The sequence below is a fragment of the Leptodactylus fuscus genome, chromosome 11, assembly GCF_031893055.1.
Source record: "Leptodactylus fuscus isolate aLepFus1 chromosome 11, aLepFus1.hap2, whole genome shotgun sequence".
Classification (NCBI taxonomy): domain Eukaryota; kingdom Metazoa; phylum Chordata; class Amphibia; order Anura; family Leptodactylidae; genus Leptodactylus; species Leptodactylus fuscus.
The window spans coordinates 76,889,713-76,908,893 of NC_134275.1; the positions used below are offsets into that span (position 1 = coordinate 76,889,713).

Here is a 19,181-nt window from a genome sequence, read left to right on the forward strand (position 1 = left end):
TGTATAGGATGGTATATATATATATACAGTGTGTGCAGCTATCAGCCATGTGTATAGGATGGTATATATATATACAGTGTGTGCAGCTATCAGCCATGTGTATAGGATGGTATATATATATATATATATATATATATATATATATATATATATATATATATATATATATATACAGTGTGTGCAGCTATCAGCCATGTGTATAGGATGGTATATATATATATATACAGTGTGTGTAGCTATCAGCCATGTGTATAGGATGGTATATATATATATATATACAGTGTGTGCAGCTATCAGCCATGTGTATAGGATGGTATATATATATATATACAGTGTGTGCAGCTGCAGGTCGGAGCAGCCTCTTCTCCCCTCCATGTAGTCTCTATACACAGGGATGAAGATGCTGCCATGTTCCCTTCACCACACACACACACACAGCACCGGCCGGGCCGCCCGCACACACTGACACACCGCAGCGCACAGACACCGACAATCCGCGCACACAACACTTATCTCACCCCAGGATTGTGTCTTGCTGTCTCTTTAACACCCTCTGTGTCTCAGGCCTCCTAAGGCTCCGCCCCTTTATAAAAGGCGCACAATGGCATCATCCTTCACAAAGGATGCTCGCGCTCGGCCGACTAAAAAGATTTTGCCTTTAACGCAGAAGTCACCGCTGATGTCTCCTCTAATTGGTCGCTGGGAGCCGTAGGACGCGCCCCTTTTTGTTTCAGGCGACCTAGTCTGCGGGGCCGAGGAGACCGCTGTGATTGGCGCGTCGGGTTGTCAATCAAGAAAAGAGCGGCCGTCCTGCCCGCTGATTGGCTGAGGAGCTAAATAGAGGGCTTTGTGTGCCACAGACATGTCATGTAGGTGTAAGGCTTCTGTCTGGCCGGCCTGAGCTCTGGTAAGCGGCCTCAGTCATGGCTCTGACGTCTGCTGCTATGTAGGTCACACAGGACACCTCCCTGCTACCAGATACACGTATACAGCTGGCTGAGGCGCCCCTACCTGGTACTGGGGGGAACGACTGACAATAAAACAAAAAAAACATCATAATTAAAGGGGTGCCATCAGGAGCATTAAAGGGGATGTCCAAGGAGTTTTGTTTACATTGTGATTTTTATAAAGTTGGACCTTGGTTATCCAGTCTGGTTCCGAACATGAGTCACGTGATCAGAAGCCGCTGGTTGCTCCGCCTCCTGTGCTATAGTGACCGGCTAACTATACGTTGCTGGCGGAGCAACTCGGGGGCAGCGGATGGTTCCAATCACATGACCCAGGGTCAGAACCTCGCCAATTTAATAAACGCAAGATAAATTAAACTCCTTGGACATCCCCTTTAAGTGTGCGCCCGATGAGGTGAAACTACAACTTCTATCAGAAGGGAAGAGGCCTCAGCGCTTCAAAGAAGGTGCAAAGCATTGCCCGTCCACCAATCCTAAGGCTACATCATCAATATCACAATCCTGGAAACGCCCTTTAAAGTAATGCAGACGACCATGGGCACAAACCAGCTGAGGGTGAAGTCGGAGTCTCTAGAGCCACCAAAATCTCTTGTAAAGATGGTGCACGGGCCATTGGGAGGAAAGCTATGAGCTTGGGCGTAGTGGTGGTTGTGGTCACAGCGGCAAGGATCTCCAGGACAAACTGCAATGTTCCTCCTAGGCCGGTGCAGGGTGTCTGATAGTGGTAGTAGTAGTCTACCTCCAGCTCCGGTCCTGGTAGACATAAGCCTCATAGACCCTGATGGTGGTTGGAATACCCACAATAGTAAGAGCAGGGATGAGACTCAGGAGACAGCTCTGGGTACCCTGAAAGAGAAGCCACAGTGTCCAAGGGACGACCTACGCTAGGGACAGAGAGAGAAGTCCCAAACTCTTCTTCTGCAAACTGGCCCATGTCTCTCAGTCTTGGAGGGAGTCTTTTCTTTTTCCAACAGCAATTTTAAGATCTCTCCACATGTGATTAATGGGATTTCGAGCTGCCACTTCAGAACCCCCCCGTGCTTTGTTTCTATCCAATTCTGGGGGGGGGGGGGGGGGGGGGTTTGTAGTGTGTTTTGGGTCATTGTCCTGCTGGAAGACCTATGACCTAGGATGTAAACCCAGCTTTCTGACACAGGGCCCCGCACTGAGAACCAAAATCCTTTGGTAATCTTCAGATTTCACAATGCCTTAAACACAGTCAAAGCACTCAGTGGCAGAGGCAGCAAAACAACCCTAAGACATCTTTGCACCTCCTTCCTATGTGACTGTTGATATTGTGTTCAGTAAACGGTAATATAATTTGCTTTACCAAAAAGCTCTACCTTGGTGTCATCTGTCCACAAGACGTTTTCCCCCGATGGATTTTGGCACACTGCAGTCTAGCTTTTCTATGTCTGTGTCAGCAGTGGGGTCCTCCGGGGTCTCCGCCATCGTCTTTCATTTCATTCACATGTGAACAGTTTGTGCTGACAGATCCCCCTGAGCCTGCAGGACAGCTTGAATGTCTTTGGCGTGTGATTAGTTTTGCTTATTCACCATCCAGACTATACCGTGTTGCAATCTTAGATTTTTTCCTCTTCTCTCCACATGGAGATTAGCTACAGTGCCATGTGCTGTGCACCATTAGATAAAGGATCATCAATAAGATGGACTTGAGAACCAAAATTGTGGGAAAATATCAATCTCAAGGTTCCAAGTCCTCAGACCGTTCTCTTCTCTGTGACACACAATGCAAATCTTGATTAAACTTCTCTCCTTTTTATCTGTTGTCAGGTGTGACTTTTATATTACCCACACCTGTTACTTGCCACAGGAGACGCACACGATTTTGTCCTGCCCATTTTTTGAGTTTTGTGTGATATTATGTCCAATTTGCCTTCTTTCAGTTTTTGTTCCAATACACACAAAGGAGATTAATATGTTTATAACAAAAATAAATAAATGCAGGGATGCCAAAATGTAAGGCCAAGACTGTAGATCTGTAACAATGCGGCAGAAGCTTCTCAGGGAATGTTTTAGTAGAATGTCCGAGTTTCTGTCTAATGGAATCCTCAAGGGATTGGTAGTTTTTTCCTGCTTTAGGAAGTGGAATATCTATTTTAGGGATTTCTGTCGTGCCCATACATTTTTCTCTTCCTCCACTTTTCAGAGAACGGCCATTCATTCTGGAGAAGTGAGGGCAAATTTTAATGAGTAGAAAAATGTATTTTCTTTCTTGGTCTTAAAGCATAACTAAGCTTTGGATTTTCTGACAGAATTTGTGTCATTAATACATTTCATATTATTCTTTTAACACATTTTGTCTCCCTTCTGTGAAATCCTGCATTTTTTCGCTCTTCCCCTTCCCATCCGTGTATGGAGTACTGGGCTGTGTAACATGTAGAGAAGAGGGGGGTCACTATATAAAACGTACAAACTTGCTTTTGGTGTCATATGAGAGGAGAGTCTCTTCTTTCAGCTCACAATATTGCAATGCTATCTGGATTATTTCAAGAGATATCTCCAGTTCAGAACACAGGTCGGTATAAAAATATTTCTATGCAAGCTGTACAATATACGTGATATAACTAGCCCAATTCCAAGCAGTGATGTCTCTGGAAATAATACAGATAGCACTGATGTGAAAGAAGAGAATCTCCTCTCTGATACAACCCCAAAAGCAAGTGTTATAGGTACGAGCTGTACGTTTTATAATGCCTGAGACAGAAGTGTCTGACGCCCACATGTTCCCGTCCTCCACACACAGTAACATTCAGGGAGGGGCAGGAACAGCTCAATGCTGAAAAAATGTCAGATTTCACAGACTGCTGCTACAATGTGCTAATAAAGTAGAATATAAAATGTATTAATGACACAAATACTGCCAGGAAATCACAAGCTGCTCACGTTTACTTGCACTTTATTGCGTTTCAGGTTGCTCTTCTCAAAAAAAAAAAAAAAAATTCTGTACATGGTTGAAAAAGTTTTTGCATAGCATGAGAGCTTTTCACTGCACGTACACTGTTCAATCTACTTTTTAGGTTTTCCAGTTGGATCTTTATGAAGTCTTTGCTCCTTATCCTACAGAAAAAAACAAGGAAGGAAGAATATTGAGAAGCTTCTTATACCTCCTCCTTAGCCACTGGGGTAAGGTGCACACGAGACTCTAGGCCTGATTTAGTAGAAAGCTCGTCTCTAGGCATAGCCACACAACATACATCCCATGTATTCCTTGATGATTTGGTGACCCTATATAGGTTTCTAGTAACGCTGCGCATCGCTTCATTTTCAGTTGCAAATTTCCTGGTCATTTGGTCGCCTCCCTTACAGGTGTGCACTATGCACCGCCGGCATCTACTAAGGGGTGTGGGCTCTAGGATGGAACGCAAGGAAAGAAAGATGCAAATAGTGGGGCGCTCCCTCAGGAGGACCAAAGCCACGCTGAAGCTCACCCCAACATTGCTGTGAAGCGCTGGCAAATCAAAGATAGGCCTGCACCGGGAGAATGTGCAGCATCAGGAAGCAGGGAAGACGGAGCCCTGGTATTTCCAGGAAAACACCGAGGAGGGAGCAGGGGAGAAGCAATTTAACCTCTTGGGTGTTCCTGTCCCTATTAGGAGATTTAACCTCCAGTGTTGCTGTCATGGACGGTGTTTTTGAGAAAGCAGTTTTTCTGACTTTTTTGGAAAAGGTTTAGAGAGACAGGACAATGAATCGGAATAGACAAGGAGACAAATGTAATAAAGAAAGATTTATTCTCAAAGTTGTTTTTACAAAACAAAAATAAAGAAGGTATATATGGGCGAAGATATCCAAAATGCCCCAGGGAGACAGTTAAAATATTCAAGTGTCGTATCCACGTACAAGCTTACCCGGAGAGCCTTCTGCTAACACCCACAATGATTACTTCGGCCACCCAGGACATACCCTGAGCTCCGAATCCTAATGACTACCTACAATGGGGAGTGTGCGTACACCCCGGTCACACACACACAAAGCCAAAAAGTCCACCTCCATCCTGCTGCTACTCTCCTAATATCCAGACACAACACGGCACAAAGTCCCCCCATGGTCCCAGACACCTTCTTCTCCCTCCATTTTACTGTACAAAGAAGTCAATCAGAGAGGACAATCACTTCATCCGGGTCGCACTGTGTGGAGACGTGAGACTAAAAAGAAAAAGTGCAGAGTGGGACAATATAAATGGGGGGGAGGGGGAAGAAATAAGTATTAGCATAGATTATTCAAGGAGGACTATTACTGGCTCCCATGTCCCCATCCCTTACCTTTTTAGTTGGCTTTGTTGGGGTCTCCCGTGGGCTGCACGTCATCATCAGACCTGGAGTTTGGCTGTCCTGCTCAATATCACTATCAGACTCGGACGAGCTGGAAAGAGACGTATAAGAACTGCGGGGACAAAGAGACGAGGTCGGGGTTAATATTCGTATGACAACCTGGTGCCATCTTAATCTCCTGCTATTGAGGTCATTGATCCTTTCCTATAGACTCCAATATCTTCACCCACCCACCCCCAATCTTCTGTTTTGTAGGTCAGCTCCTGTGTGTCCTACCTCTAAGGCTGCATTCACATAGTGTATCGCGCCGCTCATTCTGACACGTAAACACGTGTCAGAGTGAGCGCAGTAAACAGAATCCCATTGGCTTCAGTGGGTTTGGTCTTACGCGTGCTACCCATTGAACTGAATGGGAGGCTTTTTTACCTATTGCTTTCAATGTGATACGCGCGTATATGGGACAGAGAACTTTCCTGCTGTCTATTTCTATCTACTGTGCGGATTATCAGACCGTATGAGTTACCTGCACATCAGTGACCAGGGCTTATATAGAGGGCAGGCCTCTGTTACTGTAGCGGAGGTAACACTGGGCAGTATCCAGGAGTTTATTTTGACTTCTATATCTAAGGATTGTAGGACTGGCACCCGCTCATGATGGATAAATACATCACCTATTGTAAAGGGGTTGTCCAGACTCAGGAGTAGCTGGGGTGGGTGTAGAGACATACTCCCCTAGCGCCAGTGCTGCGTGTCAGATGTAGACACTCACATTAGACCAATTCCTGAGCGCAGCGCCTGCTGGTAAGGGATCGGTGATGTTAGCAGCCATTGTGTCCAGTAATTGTTCTCAGCGATCATCTCCAGGACAAGACAACAGAGCACCTGGCAGAGGCGAATGTGTGGTTTTTTGGGTTTACATCTCACCCAGCCATACTTGAATTTACTCTAAATCCTGGACAATCCCTTTAATATAACTAAGCTAAGATGCCAGACATAACCTATGAACAGGACCAGCGCAGCAATCATATTTTTGTAATCCTGGACATCCCCTTTTAATCCTAAACCTCTTCCCAGCACCCTTCCCCCATCCAACATCTCACCAATCCATTTTCGCTCTTTTGCAGCTGTTATCCGTGCGGTTCGCAGTGCACCCTTTCCCATTATATTGTGTTAGTCCATTATTCGTAGTGCACTGCTTGGGGGACAGGTTTTTCCTTTTCCTGTAGGGTGGGGGGCTATCTTCCTCTGTGTTTCTAGGCATAGGAGAGTCTCTGAGGGTCGCCTGTTCTTTCTTAAGTTTCAGGCGATTTAATAATCTGTGTGGCTCTTTTGTGGCTGTGTGGACTCCATTGCTGCTACTCAGGGGTGACAAGTCACAGTCTGTTTTAGGATCCTCTGCCTTGGGGGAGGTCTCGGTAGCAGCGTCCTGGTGCTCCATTGCAGGACTATCTGAGAGTTTCTCATCTGCACTGGTTTCAGAGTCATCTACAGGATCATCTTCGTCTTCATTTCTGGCAGTATCTGTACAGACCTTCTCCTCGTCTTCTATACTCGCCGCCTCACTGTCTACACTCGGCCTTCTCTCACATTGCTCTTCTGTCTTTACATCTATGGAGCTTCCTTCTGGGATGACAGGTGATAAGGATGGCGCACTATGAATCTCAGTATCACTTTCCGCACATGACTGATCATCTCTACCTTCTGTGACATCTTCACCATCATGCTCAGAGTGATCCTTGTCTTCTTCTATCACGGACACCATCATATCAGGCAGTGAATTCTCTTCTGTGATGCTTTGCCGTTCAGTATCCAAATCTTCTTGATTCTCATTTGGTCCTTCGTCCACAGAACTTTGCACTGTGTCATTGTCTTCTTGATCCCCCTCTATTTGTTGGGTAGTGTCGGCGGGTACGCAGGCCTCTTGCTCCTCGTCAGACTTGGCATTGACCGGGCTGTCATGGGTGAGGTCAGGAGAGCCAGAAAGTTGCGCCTCCACTTCAGACTCCATGGTTGTATTTGGAGAGTCTTTATCATGTGACATAGATGTGGATGTTGGGGAAGATTCTTGCTCTGTGGCCTCCTCCTGTTCTTCCATGACACTGTCATTCTCACCATCACCTTTGTCCTTTTCCCCGTCTTCCTCACCACCAGATACCTGATCCATCTTTTGGTCAGACTCATTTTCTTGGTCGGCAGGAATTTCTTCTAAATGGGAGAGAGAAGCACACATTATATTACAGGACGATCATCACAGGAAGATTTACATATCACTACGGGTAATAGAACACTTGTTGGTTCATCTGAGCCCAGCGGCCATATTTGATATGTCTGCGCCTTGCCGTGATCTCACACATGGTAACACCGCCTGCTCTTACATAGATTCACATTCATGGGGCAAATGGAAAAGATGAACAATCTCTGTCAACCTTACACAATGTCAGAAGTTTATTTTAGAAATGTTAGACTGTGTTCACACTTTTGCGCCATAAGATAATGTAAAATGGCGCAGACTATTGCTCCAGTCTATCCAGGACAGAAACATGACATTTATAAGTGAAAGGAATCCTTTATAGTAGATCCAAGGATCTCACCAACATCCTGAGGCTGACCTGCAGCAAAATCCACATTCTAGTCGTATATTTCACATATTACTGCTGATGGAAAGAAGTGAAATCCACACTGGAAGGTAAAAGGCTGCAGCGTATTCAGACCTTTGTGGATTCGCTCTCCTGTAGCCGTCGCAGTATGTATAGTGTGTGATACACAGATTCCTCATTACCATTCACCATCTCCTCACCTTCCTCATTCTCTCCTTCCTCACTATCCGCCATTTTATTACTTTGCTCTAGCTCTTGGTCAATATCTGTTTCAGAATCTTCTGACTCTTCTTCTTCTTCTGATGACGACGACGACTGTCTGGTCTTTTCAGATCCCTGTTATTAAGAAAAGGAAGACAAGAACCCAAATAAGAGATTATTACAAATCAAATTATAACCAGGGGCAGCACGGTGGCTCAGTGGTTAGTGCTGGAGTCCTGGGTTTGAATCCTGCCAGGAACATCTGCAAGGAGATTGTATGTTCTCGACGCATTTGCCTGGATTATCTCTCATTCTATAAAGACAGGCTGATGGGGAAAAAAAATATAAAAAATTGTACATTGTAATTCCTATATGGGGCTCACTATCTACATGTAAAAAAAAAATAAAAAATCTAATGATAACCCCAAATGATTCTAATATAAGGACAGAGCATGGAATGGGCATGGAGAGACGTATATGAGCTGATGTCTGCCATGATGTGTTTCTAGAAGTATAGCAATGCAGAGAGACTTCTGCTCCTCACATAAGAGCCGCCATTGTTCTGGGATGGAGCTGATGAATCAGCAATAGAAACGACTTCTACAAATTTCATAAACAAGGGCCTGTGACCAGGGTGACGAATATTCTATTCTAATATACAATGAGACAGTCGGGGCTCTCCTGATAGTAATTGCTCCATAGAGCCGCCATCAGCGCTCCCATTTCTCATCTGCATAATAGAATTTACAAAAACAATCTCAGCACCAGTCTCAGATTTTCATGGGGAGAAAGGCGTCACATTGATGCGAGTGTGACTTGTCTCTGTTGCTGTTTTAATACACTTCACCCTGGTCACAAACTGACTAAAAGGTATAAGGCGATACCTGCAGGTCATATGACATAGACAATGAGGAGTAGTCACAGAGACACCCCCCCCCCTTCTTGCTGAACAGGACACAGAACACTTATGCAGATCAGATAATATGCAGATGCTTGTACAGAATGGACTCAGTGTTATCTGTCTGTTTACATAGAGAGATAAGACCAGGCTTTATCAGCAAAGTGCAATTAACTGAAGGATTGTCCTGCCAGCAAGAGCAGCGAGTAAGTGACATCACTTGTCCTACAGGTCTGTGGTTATAGCAACACTGTGTAATCAATGGGAGGAATAAGGTCACATAGCAGGCAAACAAAGCAGAATTTCTAAAGCAATATATTTAGGAAAAGTCTTCAATTTAAATAAGCTACCACTATAGATCCTTGAGATGGGACAACCCCTTGAACTGATTAGTCCTTAAGATCTCTTTAAGTAAGCTTGGGGAACAATACTCTAAATACCAGAGTGAAATGCATGCAAACCCAGTTCTGTCCAAGTTATTTAGCAGGCCACATACCCTTTTAGTTTTCTTCCTATAATCCTCGTCTCCGTCTTCCTGCAAGTCTGCATATTTTTTGATGACATCATCAAGCCGAGACAGTGCTGTATTGCGGTTTTCACGCAGGTGTCGCGCCAAACTTGTGTCCTGTGTAGCCGGATCATTAACTGGAAAACGTAGAAATGTTCTACAAGTTAATTTGATATTTACAAGGTCCAAACAAGAGCTAGAAACAGATACAATGAAACATATATATATATATATATATATATATATATATATATATATATATATATATATATATACACACACACACACAGCCACATATATATATATATATATATATACATACACACACACACAAATATACAGACAGGTTAATAATTCTCAGACATGTCTCACAGCCGGCTACTTTATGCTCTGAAGTCTTCTGTCCGGCTGCTTTTACACAACTTTCAGCTGAATGAGATGGATTTAGCTGCTTGATCACTATTTGGGGAGACAGACTCCTAGCATTATATTATATAACTATCAATGCAGTTAGGAGTCCCCGTCTCCCTCAGGGATTACCCCTCACATCATACAGAACTATAATGCTAGGAGTCTGTCTAGTATATCTGACATAAACCAACTGTTTCTTGGTGTAAACTCTGTTCTTTGAAAGGGGCCAAAATCTTAAACTTAATAAACAAAGGTCCAAGCAAAGTAAGCTGTAAGTTGCATTACACATATAACCCCACAGACAGTCGTGATTATGGGTCCAGTCATTGTGGGGGCAGTGATAGCGCAGACATCTGCCGAACATGTCAGAAGGAGTTTGCCAATGTCTGATCACATGTTTATTTCTTATAATGAAACCAATGGGCTGCTCCAGCACAAACATACAATGTCCTGCAGAATGAAGAATAACAGGGGAAACACACTATAAAGGGGGTAATCAATATTAGATAGCACCCAACCAAGCAGCTGTTTGAAGAGACCATACAGCCCGTATTATGGCTTACATACTGCGAGATCCCTCGGTGCGACCGCCGCCACTCACTAGAAGTTGGGTACCATCACTCTATTGAATGCAGCTAGGATCCAGCAGTCCCATCGTCTGCGTGCCAGACTGCCACTGATTTAAACAAAGGGCCTTTTAATCGCTTTGCCTATGATCAGTGGAAGAACAAGTGGTCAAACCCCAACTGATCCAGCAGCTGAACCCACTCAAGAGAATAGGACTGTGTAAGACAGCGGCGGCACCACAATGGAGCATTCATTAACCCTGCAAACAGCCAACCTCAGCAAGGGCTAGTTCATACAGAGTTTTTCGCAGACAGATTTTGACACGGAATCCGCCTGCAAATAATTCTCCCACAGACTTCTACCTTTTTATTCCGCTAACGGAAACAAGAAGCGAGCTGCCCTATCCTGCTGCAGATTCTGTGGCTGATTCAGCCTCGGTCCGCGACACGCTCCTGTTTAGGGCCATTCAGTTGGGCCTAATCAGGAGCGGAATGCCGCAACGTAATGCAGACGCTCCATCGCCATCTTGTTGCGGCTAACTGCGCAGAATGTTCACAAGGAAGAGAAGCTTTCCATGACCTTTTCCTCCGTGTGAACATGCCCCAAGGGTGCTGAGAGCTGGACTACATCTAACCCTGATTGACTTCATCAACTGAAGATGAGCAGGGTCCAATGCCCAGGCTCTCATCCAATCAGCTTTGTGAAGAGACTGCATCATTTGGGTGAGCGCTGCAGACTTTACAAAGAAAATCAAGCACAGTGTTGTGTATTGTATAGGGGCTGTGCTTGGTATCACAGACTATTCACTTGATTGGGACCGAGCTGCAAAAAGACTGTGTGGAAAATGAATAAAACTTTACAAGGCGTATGAAGTGGAGCTACAGCAGGGGTAGGGAACGTACGGCTCTCCAGCTGTTGCAAAACTACAACTCCCAGCATGCATACTTGCTCTGCTGTTCTTGGCACTTCCATGGAAGTGAATGGAGCATGCTGGGAGTTGTAGTTTCACAGCAGCTGGAGAGCCGAAGGTTCCCTACCCCTGAGCTACAGCTTCAAATAGCTCATCCACAGGGGTGTTGGGCCCATTTATCTGCAACTGATGACTTGTCCTAAGGATAAGACATCAAACCCAGAACAATTCCATTAACACACAGTGATCTAAACAAGTTGACGCCCCACTAAAAATGGTCTATAAGATTTCACCAAAGCAACTGACATGACAATTGTAAAAGCAATCAAGACACATTTCTGTTACAAATAATGCCATGTGTACATACAAGAAGAGAGACATGCAAATAGAAAGTGAAACCTCCAAGAGGAAGCCGCCAAATATTCCTTGCTCCAACATGAAGCCACATTGTTCAGCTGTAATTTTCCACTCACCACTTTTGTAGGGGTCAGTCAGGTGGCAGCCAAAGTTATAAATCATATCCAAATGTCTCCGGTCTTGGAGCTTGTTACCAAGTTCTCTGAAGGCATCTTGGGCCATGCTTTGCATCTGCTTACGTGACAGTCCTAAGTTATGCTTATCATTTGCTCGCTCAACCACTCGAAGGACATCCCCATAATCAGGGAAAAGGTCTCGGCTGCTATTGATGAACTTTTCCAAGCGCCGGTTGACTTCAGGGTAGCGTGTACCCCTGTAAAGTATCCTCTGCTCTATGACTCGGCCGGTCAGACTAGAGCAGTCTTTCAGCTCACAAAGTTTCTCAAATATCCGCAGCAATTTGCGCTTGAGCCTGGATTCCTGGATATAACTTGAGTCTTCATCCTCCAGATCCTCCAAGCTCAGCTCTTTCTCTTGCAGCTTTGTTATCTCCTGGGAGTATATCCTTAGAAGATTCTCCAGGTAGCGAATCTGACGCTTGGAGCCAGTTTTCTTGACTTGTGCTTCCTCGGCTTCCCCATCACTTTCTTTTGGCGTTTCGGCTTTCTGTGTAGCCGGTTGCTGGTTGGTTTTCGTCTGCAGGGTGACCTTACGTTTTTGTGAATTTGCTTTTAAAGCAGTACATAGTTCATTTATGTAAACAAAAATCTTTGAGCGCTTGGTTTGCACCCGGGTGAGACAACGGCCCAGCGTGTTTCGGAACTCAACAGAGGAGAGATAGGTAGGATTGGCCTTGCTGTATCTTCCCTGAAGAAATGAGATGACCTCTGGGTGCTCTGTAGTCAGTTTTGAGCAGTATTCAACAAACTGGAACAAAATGACACATCCTGGTTTAAGAGACTGATACAGAAAACCTTACAATAATCAGTAAAAAGAAAGAGGACATAGGAGGACATAGAAGAAAACACAAAGGAAAATAAAGAGCAAGAAGCTAAAGGGGATGCCTCACATATCAATCCAGAAAGATCGAAAATTGCATTATATTCACCTTTGGAGAGAACCTTCATGTCCTCGTGAATGTGCGGTTTTATATACCACTAGAAGGAAGACAGTGCGCTGAATTCAGTTTTGGCACCGATTTCTCCCCACTGTCAGGGGGTGTTTCTCATATCCCAGTGCCATCGTGATGACACTGAACTGCTAGGAACACGGATCCCTTCCTCAGTACAAGTTTATGGACAAGCAATGTCAAGGTGGAGGAGGGCATTTCTCACAGCGATGACACTGAGCCCTTCTGACAGTGGGGAGATATAGGTGCTGCAACTAACGGCACCAATATCTCCTCCGCCAGGCCACATACCGGGAAAACTGAGTGCACTATGGGCTTTTTTATGTAGATTGTGAGCCCCATATAGGGGTATATGATATAGGGATCACAATGTACATTTTCCCCTATCAGTCTGTCTTTGTAGGATGGGAGGAAATCCACGCATACACGGGGAGAACAGACAAACTCCTTGCAGATGTTGTTCCTGGTAGGATTCAAACCCAGGACTCCAGCGCTGCAAGGTTACAGTGCTAACCACAGAGCCACCATGTTGCCCCACATGGGCTTTCTAATGGTATATAAAACTGCACATTCATAGGAACATGAAAGGTCCTCTTTAATATTTTGCCAGCAGCTCCCTCCATTCAAGTGGCAAAGGAATGTGACTAACACGACATCTCTAGCGCCCCCTTGTCAAAATGACCACAGTTCCAATTGTGAGCCATTCCACTGAAATGTGCTGTGACATCAAATGGTCACTGCTCAATGACTGTCATGCTGCGTGTACAAAACCTGCAGCACAAGGCAATTTGCTCTGCAGATTTGATATGGAAGGTGTAGATGGGATTTATACTACTGTACATCTCAGCTGATGGCTAACCCACTGCAAACTTGCCCCATGTGTTCTCAGGCCCAGTTCACATCTGCGTTCGGGCCATTCTGTTCCCTTATCCACATGAAATATGTTGAGAGAAAAGTCCTACAAACATGCGGAAACCACACAGACCCCATTATAGTCTATAGGGTCTGCAGGTTTCCTTAGGTAACCTCTTTTTCATGCGGATAGGTTTCTGCTCAGGGCGTCCCCACGAGGACTCGCTGAATGGAAACCTGAACGCAGATTTTTTTTTTAGCAGCAAACAAGAAATGAAGTTCCTGGCTCGCCTCGTAGGCCAGCTGAGATAGTTCTACAGATGCAAATGCTTTGACTCCTTGTTGTTTTCTGTGAATTGTAACAATGTAAATATAGTTAAGAAAAATAAAAAACACAAACATGGTGAAATATAAAATACAGAGCTAAGGGCTTGTTCACATCTGCGCCCGGGGTCTCTGATTTCAGGTTTCCTTTTCCTGCCCGAAACTGGACGGAGACGGAAACCTGCCGGCATTTTTAAAAAAAACCCATTGAAATGAATGAGTCAAACCGTGTCCGGCCGTAAGTGCCAGTGAGCGTTTTGAGCTCTCCGTGGTGAAACCATTTTTTTTTTTTTAACCGGACACAGAGTCGGACATGCAGGACTTTGTGTCCAGTTTAAAAAAAACGGTTTCGCCGCGGAGAGCACAAAACACTCACCCGGTGCTCATGGCTGGACAGGTTTCCGTCTTCTGCCTGCAGAAGATGGAAACCTTATAACAGAGACCGGACGCTGGTGTGAACCTAGCGTGTAGGGTGTACGAGTCTGGAATCTATTAGGTCCTCACCTCATTGAAAAGTGTCTTGTTTTCAGCACTGATCGCAGCGGCCTTACTCCGCCGGCTGCTGCTGCCCTCTTCTTCATTTCCATTGGTTTGCTTTGATGAGTTGCAGGGACTGGCCTTGGCCTTTGAGGGACGTGGTGCTTCTTCCTCCTCTTCATCATCATCTAGCACAATGATTTCATGCACATGTGACATTTTTCTCTTTCAGGAACTCAAGGCAGTGACGGAGTTAACATGGCAGGACTGATCGAGTGATGACCAATGGAGACCTGCACAGTGATAGAGAGACTCATTACACACAGCAAGGCATAGCGGGAATAGAGGTGAAATCTAGTACACGGCGCCTTCACTTCCATAGTACGACATGTGCAGCAAGATTCTGATGCAGATTCAACAAATATGTATAGGGGATACTTTACTGAAGGAGCTTTCTGGGAGTCAGTAACGTGTGATTGGCAGGGCTGTGGACGCAGAAAAGAATTACAGACTCCAAAATAACATGATTCATAGTTTAAATATTATATAATGAACACTGTATAAGTAATTTGATGTATAATTTGTAGCACATTTACTTTTATAGGAATTCAACTACCAGGATCTAACAGAGGTTTGGCCTACTAACCCTAGAGCCCTGGCGACTGATACCCATGACCCCAGCTGATCAGTTGTTTGAACAGATCACACAATACAGCAACAGCTCAGACCTATTCAAGTGAATGGGGCTGAGCAGCAATACCAAAGCACAGTCTCTACAACGTGTGGTGCTGTACTGGATAGTCAATGAAAACTCTGCAGCACTCGCCTGAACGCCTAACAGATTGCTGGGAGTCCTGGGGTCATTGATCAACACAGATTCTGGAAATCCTTTTAAGACTGGTGTGTAGTGCGCCAGCCTAAGGGCTTACCTGAAATGACACACTGATGGACAAGTCTTAAGATAAGTCATCGTTTTATCTGTGGGTGTTCCAACAATCGGCTATTTGAAGAGAGCGCAATGTTAAGGTGGGTGCTCCGGCCTCTGCACTGAATACTGGACAGTGCCATATATTTGTATAGTGGCTGTATTATGTATTGTAACTCAGCCCCATTTACTTTCATGAGACTGAGCTGTCAGCCACAAGTAGGATCTGTTTCAGCTACTGGAAGCTATATACACGGTATCTACTCCTATACAAGTGAATGCAAGCAGAGCTGCAGGTCCCAGAGTCACGGCTATAGTGTCCAGAGCTTCAGCCACACAGTGCGACACTGGTGCTGGGGAACCGCAACTCTACACACGGGCACAAACATTGGGCATCTCTGACACAATGAGGCGCATCTGAAAGCTTACTAGACATGAGGGTATAGAAAAAGCCGACATGGCTTCAATATACCAAAACTGTGTTGTGAAAGTCTGACTCAAATAAGTCAACTAAAAGGTGGAAGAAACGTAGATAAGACATCCTAGAGATACGGCAGCTGTATCACCAGCATCACGTACTGAGAAACTGGCCATATGTTCAGACTGAAATCAATAAATATCCTGGCCTGATGTAGTGGCAGAGCAGCAAAGGAGGTCTATGACACAGGGGATCAGATCAAGCTACTCCCTATAATCACCAGGAAACCTCCGATCAATATAAGGGAGAAGCGCTCTAATGAAAATAATTTTATTGTAAACTCATAATAAATAAAGTTTCTTTGTCAACATAAAACCTCACCCCATTATCTCCAAGTGACCATAATACTAATAATTCTAAAGTAGCTGGACTTACTACATGGAAGCTTGTATGATGTGACCCCTACACGTCAGCAGACGTCTATTGTCAGCAGCCTGCTCAGACCTCTGCCTCCTACTGAATACAATGGCTGTCAGAATCAGATGCGCGGGCCACAAGGCTTTGTCACACGACAGGGCTGCCTACTTGGTTCGGTAAAAAATACGTTTTTCACAGACAATGCACATATAAAGGGAACCAGTTTTCCGGTTGGAGGATTCTAAGAATAAGGGTTGAGATATGGCAGCATCTGTTTTTTAGCGGACGGCTCACGCAGACCTTTATATAGATCTGGTTGTGTGAATAGAGCGGCGTGGTAGCTTATGTGAACAAGCTCACCCACGGGCAGCCATGTTGTGCTGATAATGCCACCGTATACTTTATATACGCAAGATGTATACACACCCTACGTAATTGATATACATGGCATTAACAGTCTCACAGCTCAGCTTTCCAAGACTCCTGAGCGGCATCATTTTTAGAGTTACAGAATGGCCAATAGATAACCGTGTAGTGAACTCTGACAACTCCGGGATAAATTGGCGGCCATATTTGTTGTCACTTTCAGAAAAATGGGAGGAGCAAATAATAAAAACAACAAAGGAAAGGCCGGACTGAAGTGTTATCACCATAAATCCCGCCGTTGTGTCCTATCTACAGGGATTATTAGATATTACACGGGAATCCCCCCACACACCACTGGATATTATAGAGACCCATCAACCATCACCTCTCCCCTCAGTCTATGGCAGTCCCGGCTCTTCCCTCCCTCCACACTCACAAGCTCTTCTAGTGTAAGTAAAATGCAGATAACACAGCAGCGCCCCGCACAGGAGGGGCAGGGAACTACACCGGCCCATTATTACCCATTAGGTCTATGGAGCTATGGAAGCGAGCACCCCAGTGCCACATAAAGGCAGAGCCCGAGCCCCAGTGCACCCCGGCCCCTCACACACCGCTCCACACACTCACACAGCGGCGGGACACACAAACCCCACCAACAAGAGACAAAGATCTCCCTCCGCTCCGCACATTACCGATTATCGCCTTCTCCCACCACTTCCGGCCTCTCGTAATGTCACGGACTACCAGAACCTCATTTCCGGTTCCGGTAAGCCAGAGACAGAGACGCCGTGACGCGTCACAAAGCAGGGGGCGGGGCTAGAGGTTTAAACCTAAGAAAGCGCGCGAGAGGGCGTGGCGGTTTCTGGAGTCACAGGGAATGGCCCCGCCTACAATAGTAGGCGTGGCTTCAGGGCTGATAGGGTTAATACAATAAAATAAGCCCCTTTAATATTCCCGCCATGTAAGGCCCGGGCCACAGCAGTGCGGACAATACGGTGCACATAATACAGTGCAGATAGTACAGTGCAGATAATACAGTGCACATAATACAGTGCAGACAATACAATGCGGACAATACAGTGCACATACAGAAGCTCCATGACTACAGATCATTATGCACATATAGTCATGGCCAAAAGTTTTGAGAATGACACAAATCTTCTCTTGTCACATGATCTGCTCCCTCTGGTTTTTCTGTGTGTTTGTCAGATGTTTTTATCACATACAGAAATAGAATTGCAATCATATTCTGAGTAATAAAAGCTTATACTGACAGTTAGAATGAGTTACTGCAGCGTTGCAATATTTGCAGTGTTGCCCCTTCTTCTTCAGGACCTCTGCAATTCTCCCTGGCATGCTCTCAATCAACTTCTGGACCAAATCCTGACTGATAGCCGTCCATTCTTGCACAATCAATGCTTGCATTTTGTCAGAATTTGTAGGTTTTTGTTTGTCCACCCGTCTCTTGATGATTGACCACAAGTTCTCAATGGGATTAAGATCTGGGGAGTTTCCAGGCCATGGACTCAAAATCTCTATGTTTTGTTCCCTGAGCCATTTAGTTATCACCTTTGCTTTATGGCAAGGTGCTCCATCTTGCTGGAAAAGGAATTGTTGATGGCCAAACTGCTCTTGGACGGTTGGGAGAAGTTGATCTTGGAGGACATTCTGGTCCCATTCTTTATTCATGGCTGTGTTTTTAGGCAAGACTGTGAGAGAGCCGATTCCCTTGGCTGAGAAGCAACCCCACACATGAATGGTTTCAGGATGCTTTACAGTTGGCATGAGACAAGACTGGTGGTAGCGCTCACCTCGTCTTCTCCCAATAAGCTGTTTTCCAGATGTCCCAAACAATCGAAAAGGGGATTCATCAGAGAAAATGACTTTCCCCCAGTCCTCAGCAGTCCACTCCCTCTACCTTTTGCAGAATATCAGTCTGTCCCTGATGTTTTTTCTGGAGAGAAGTGGCTTCTTTGCTGCCCTCCTTGAGACCAGGCCTTGCTCCAAGAGTCTCCGCCTCACAGTGCGTGCAGATGCACTCACACCTGCCTGCTGCCATTCCTGAGCAAGCTCTGCACTGCTGGTAGCCCGATCCCGCAGCTGAAACACTTTTAAGAGTCGGTCCTGGTGCTTGCTGGTCTTTCTTGGGCGCCCTGGAGCCTTTTTGCCAACAATGAAACCTCTCTCCTTGAAGTTCTTGATGATGTGATAGATTGTTGACTGAGGTGCAATCTTTCTAGCTGCGATACTCTTCCCTGTTAGGCCATTTTTGTGCAGTGCAATGATGACTGCATGTGTTTCTTTAGAGATAACCATGGTTAACAGAAGAGAAACAATGATGCCAAGCACCAGCCTCCTTTTAAAGTGTCCAGTGGTGTCATTCTTACTTAATCATGACAGATTGATCTCCAGCCCTGTCCTCATCAACACCCACACCTGTGTTAATGGAGCAATCACTGAAACGATGTTAGCTGGTCCTTTTAAGGCAGGGCTGCAATGATGTTGAAATGTATTTTGGAGGATAGAGTTCCTTTTCTAGGCAAATATTGACTTTGCAAGTA

The 19,181-nt window shown here is 45.1% G+C and overlaps 2 protein-coding genes across 2 annotated transcripts in view; both read right to left on the reverse strand.

The window, feature by feature from the left end:
* ZBTB22 (zinc finger and BTB domain containing 22) overlaps positions 1–587 on the reverse strand; it is a 9,246-nt gene extending 8,659 nt beyond the window's left edge. Inside the window, exon 1 of the mRNA XM_075261054.1 lies at positions 519–587. The gene's annotated coding sequence lies outside the window, so the exon portion shown is untranslated. The remainder of the gene's footprint in view (positions 1–518) is intronic.
* Positions 588–4,730: 4,143 nt separating this feature from the next.
* Positions 4,731–17,378, reverse strand: DAXX (death domain associated protein). The gene is made up of 8 exons (XM_075259877.1): positions 17,313–17,378; positions 14,522–14,787; positions 11,829–12,639; positions 9,456–9,604; positions 8,061–8,196; positions 6,364–7,468; positions 5,255–5,375; positions 4,731–5,137 (listed from the first exon to the last, which is right to left on the reverse strand). The coding sequence occupies exons 2-8, from the start codon at positions 14,711–14,713 to the stop codon at positions 5,084–5,086; spliced, it is 2,568 nt and encodes an 855-aa protein (XP_075115978.1). The 5' UTR covers positions 14,714–14,787; positions 17,313–17,378; the 3' UTR covers positions 4,731–5,083.
* Positions 17,379–19,181: the final 1,803 nt, after the last annotated feature.

Coding starts and splice junctions, on each gene's coding strand:
- DAXX (XM_075259877.1), bottom strand. CDS start 14,713: ATGTCACATGTGCATGAAATCATTGTGCTAGATGATGATGAAGAGGAG. Junction 8,197..9,455: donor ATAGGAAGAAAACTAAAAGG/GTATGTGGCCTG, acceptor TCTTAATAACAG/GGATCTGAAAAGACCAGACA. Junction 7,469..8,060: donor GGAAGGAGAGAATGAGGAAG/GTGAGGAGATGG, acceptor TCTCCCATTTAG/AAGAAATTCCTGCCGACCAA.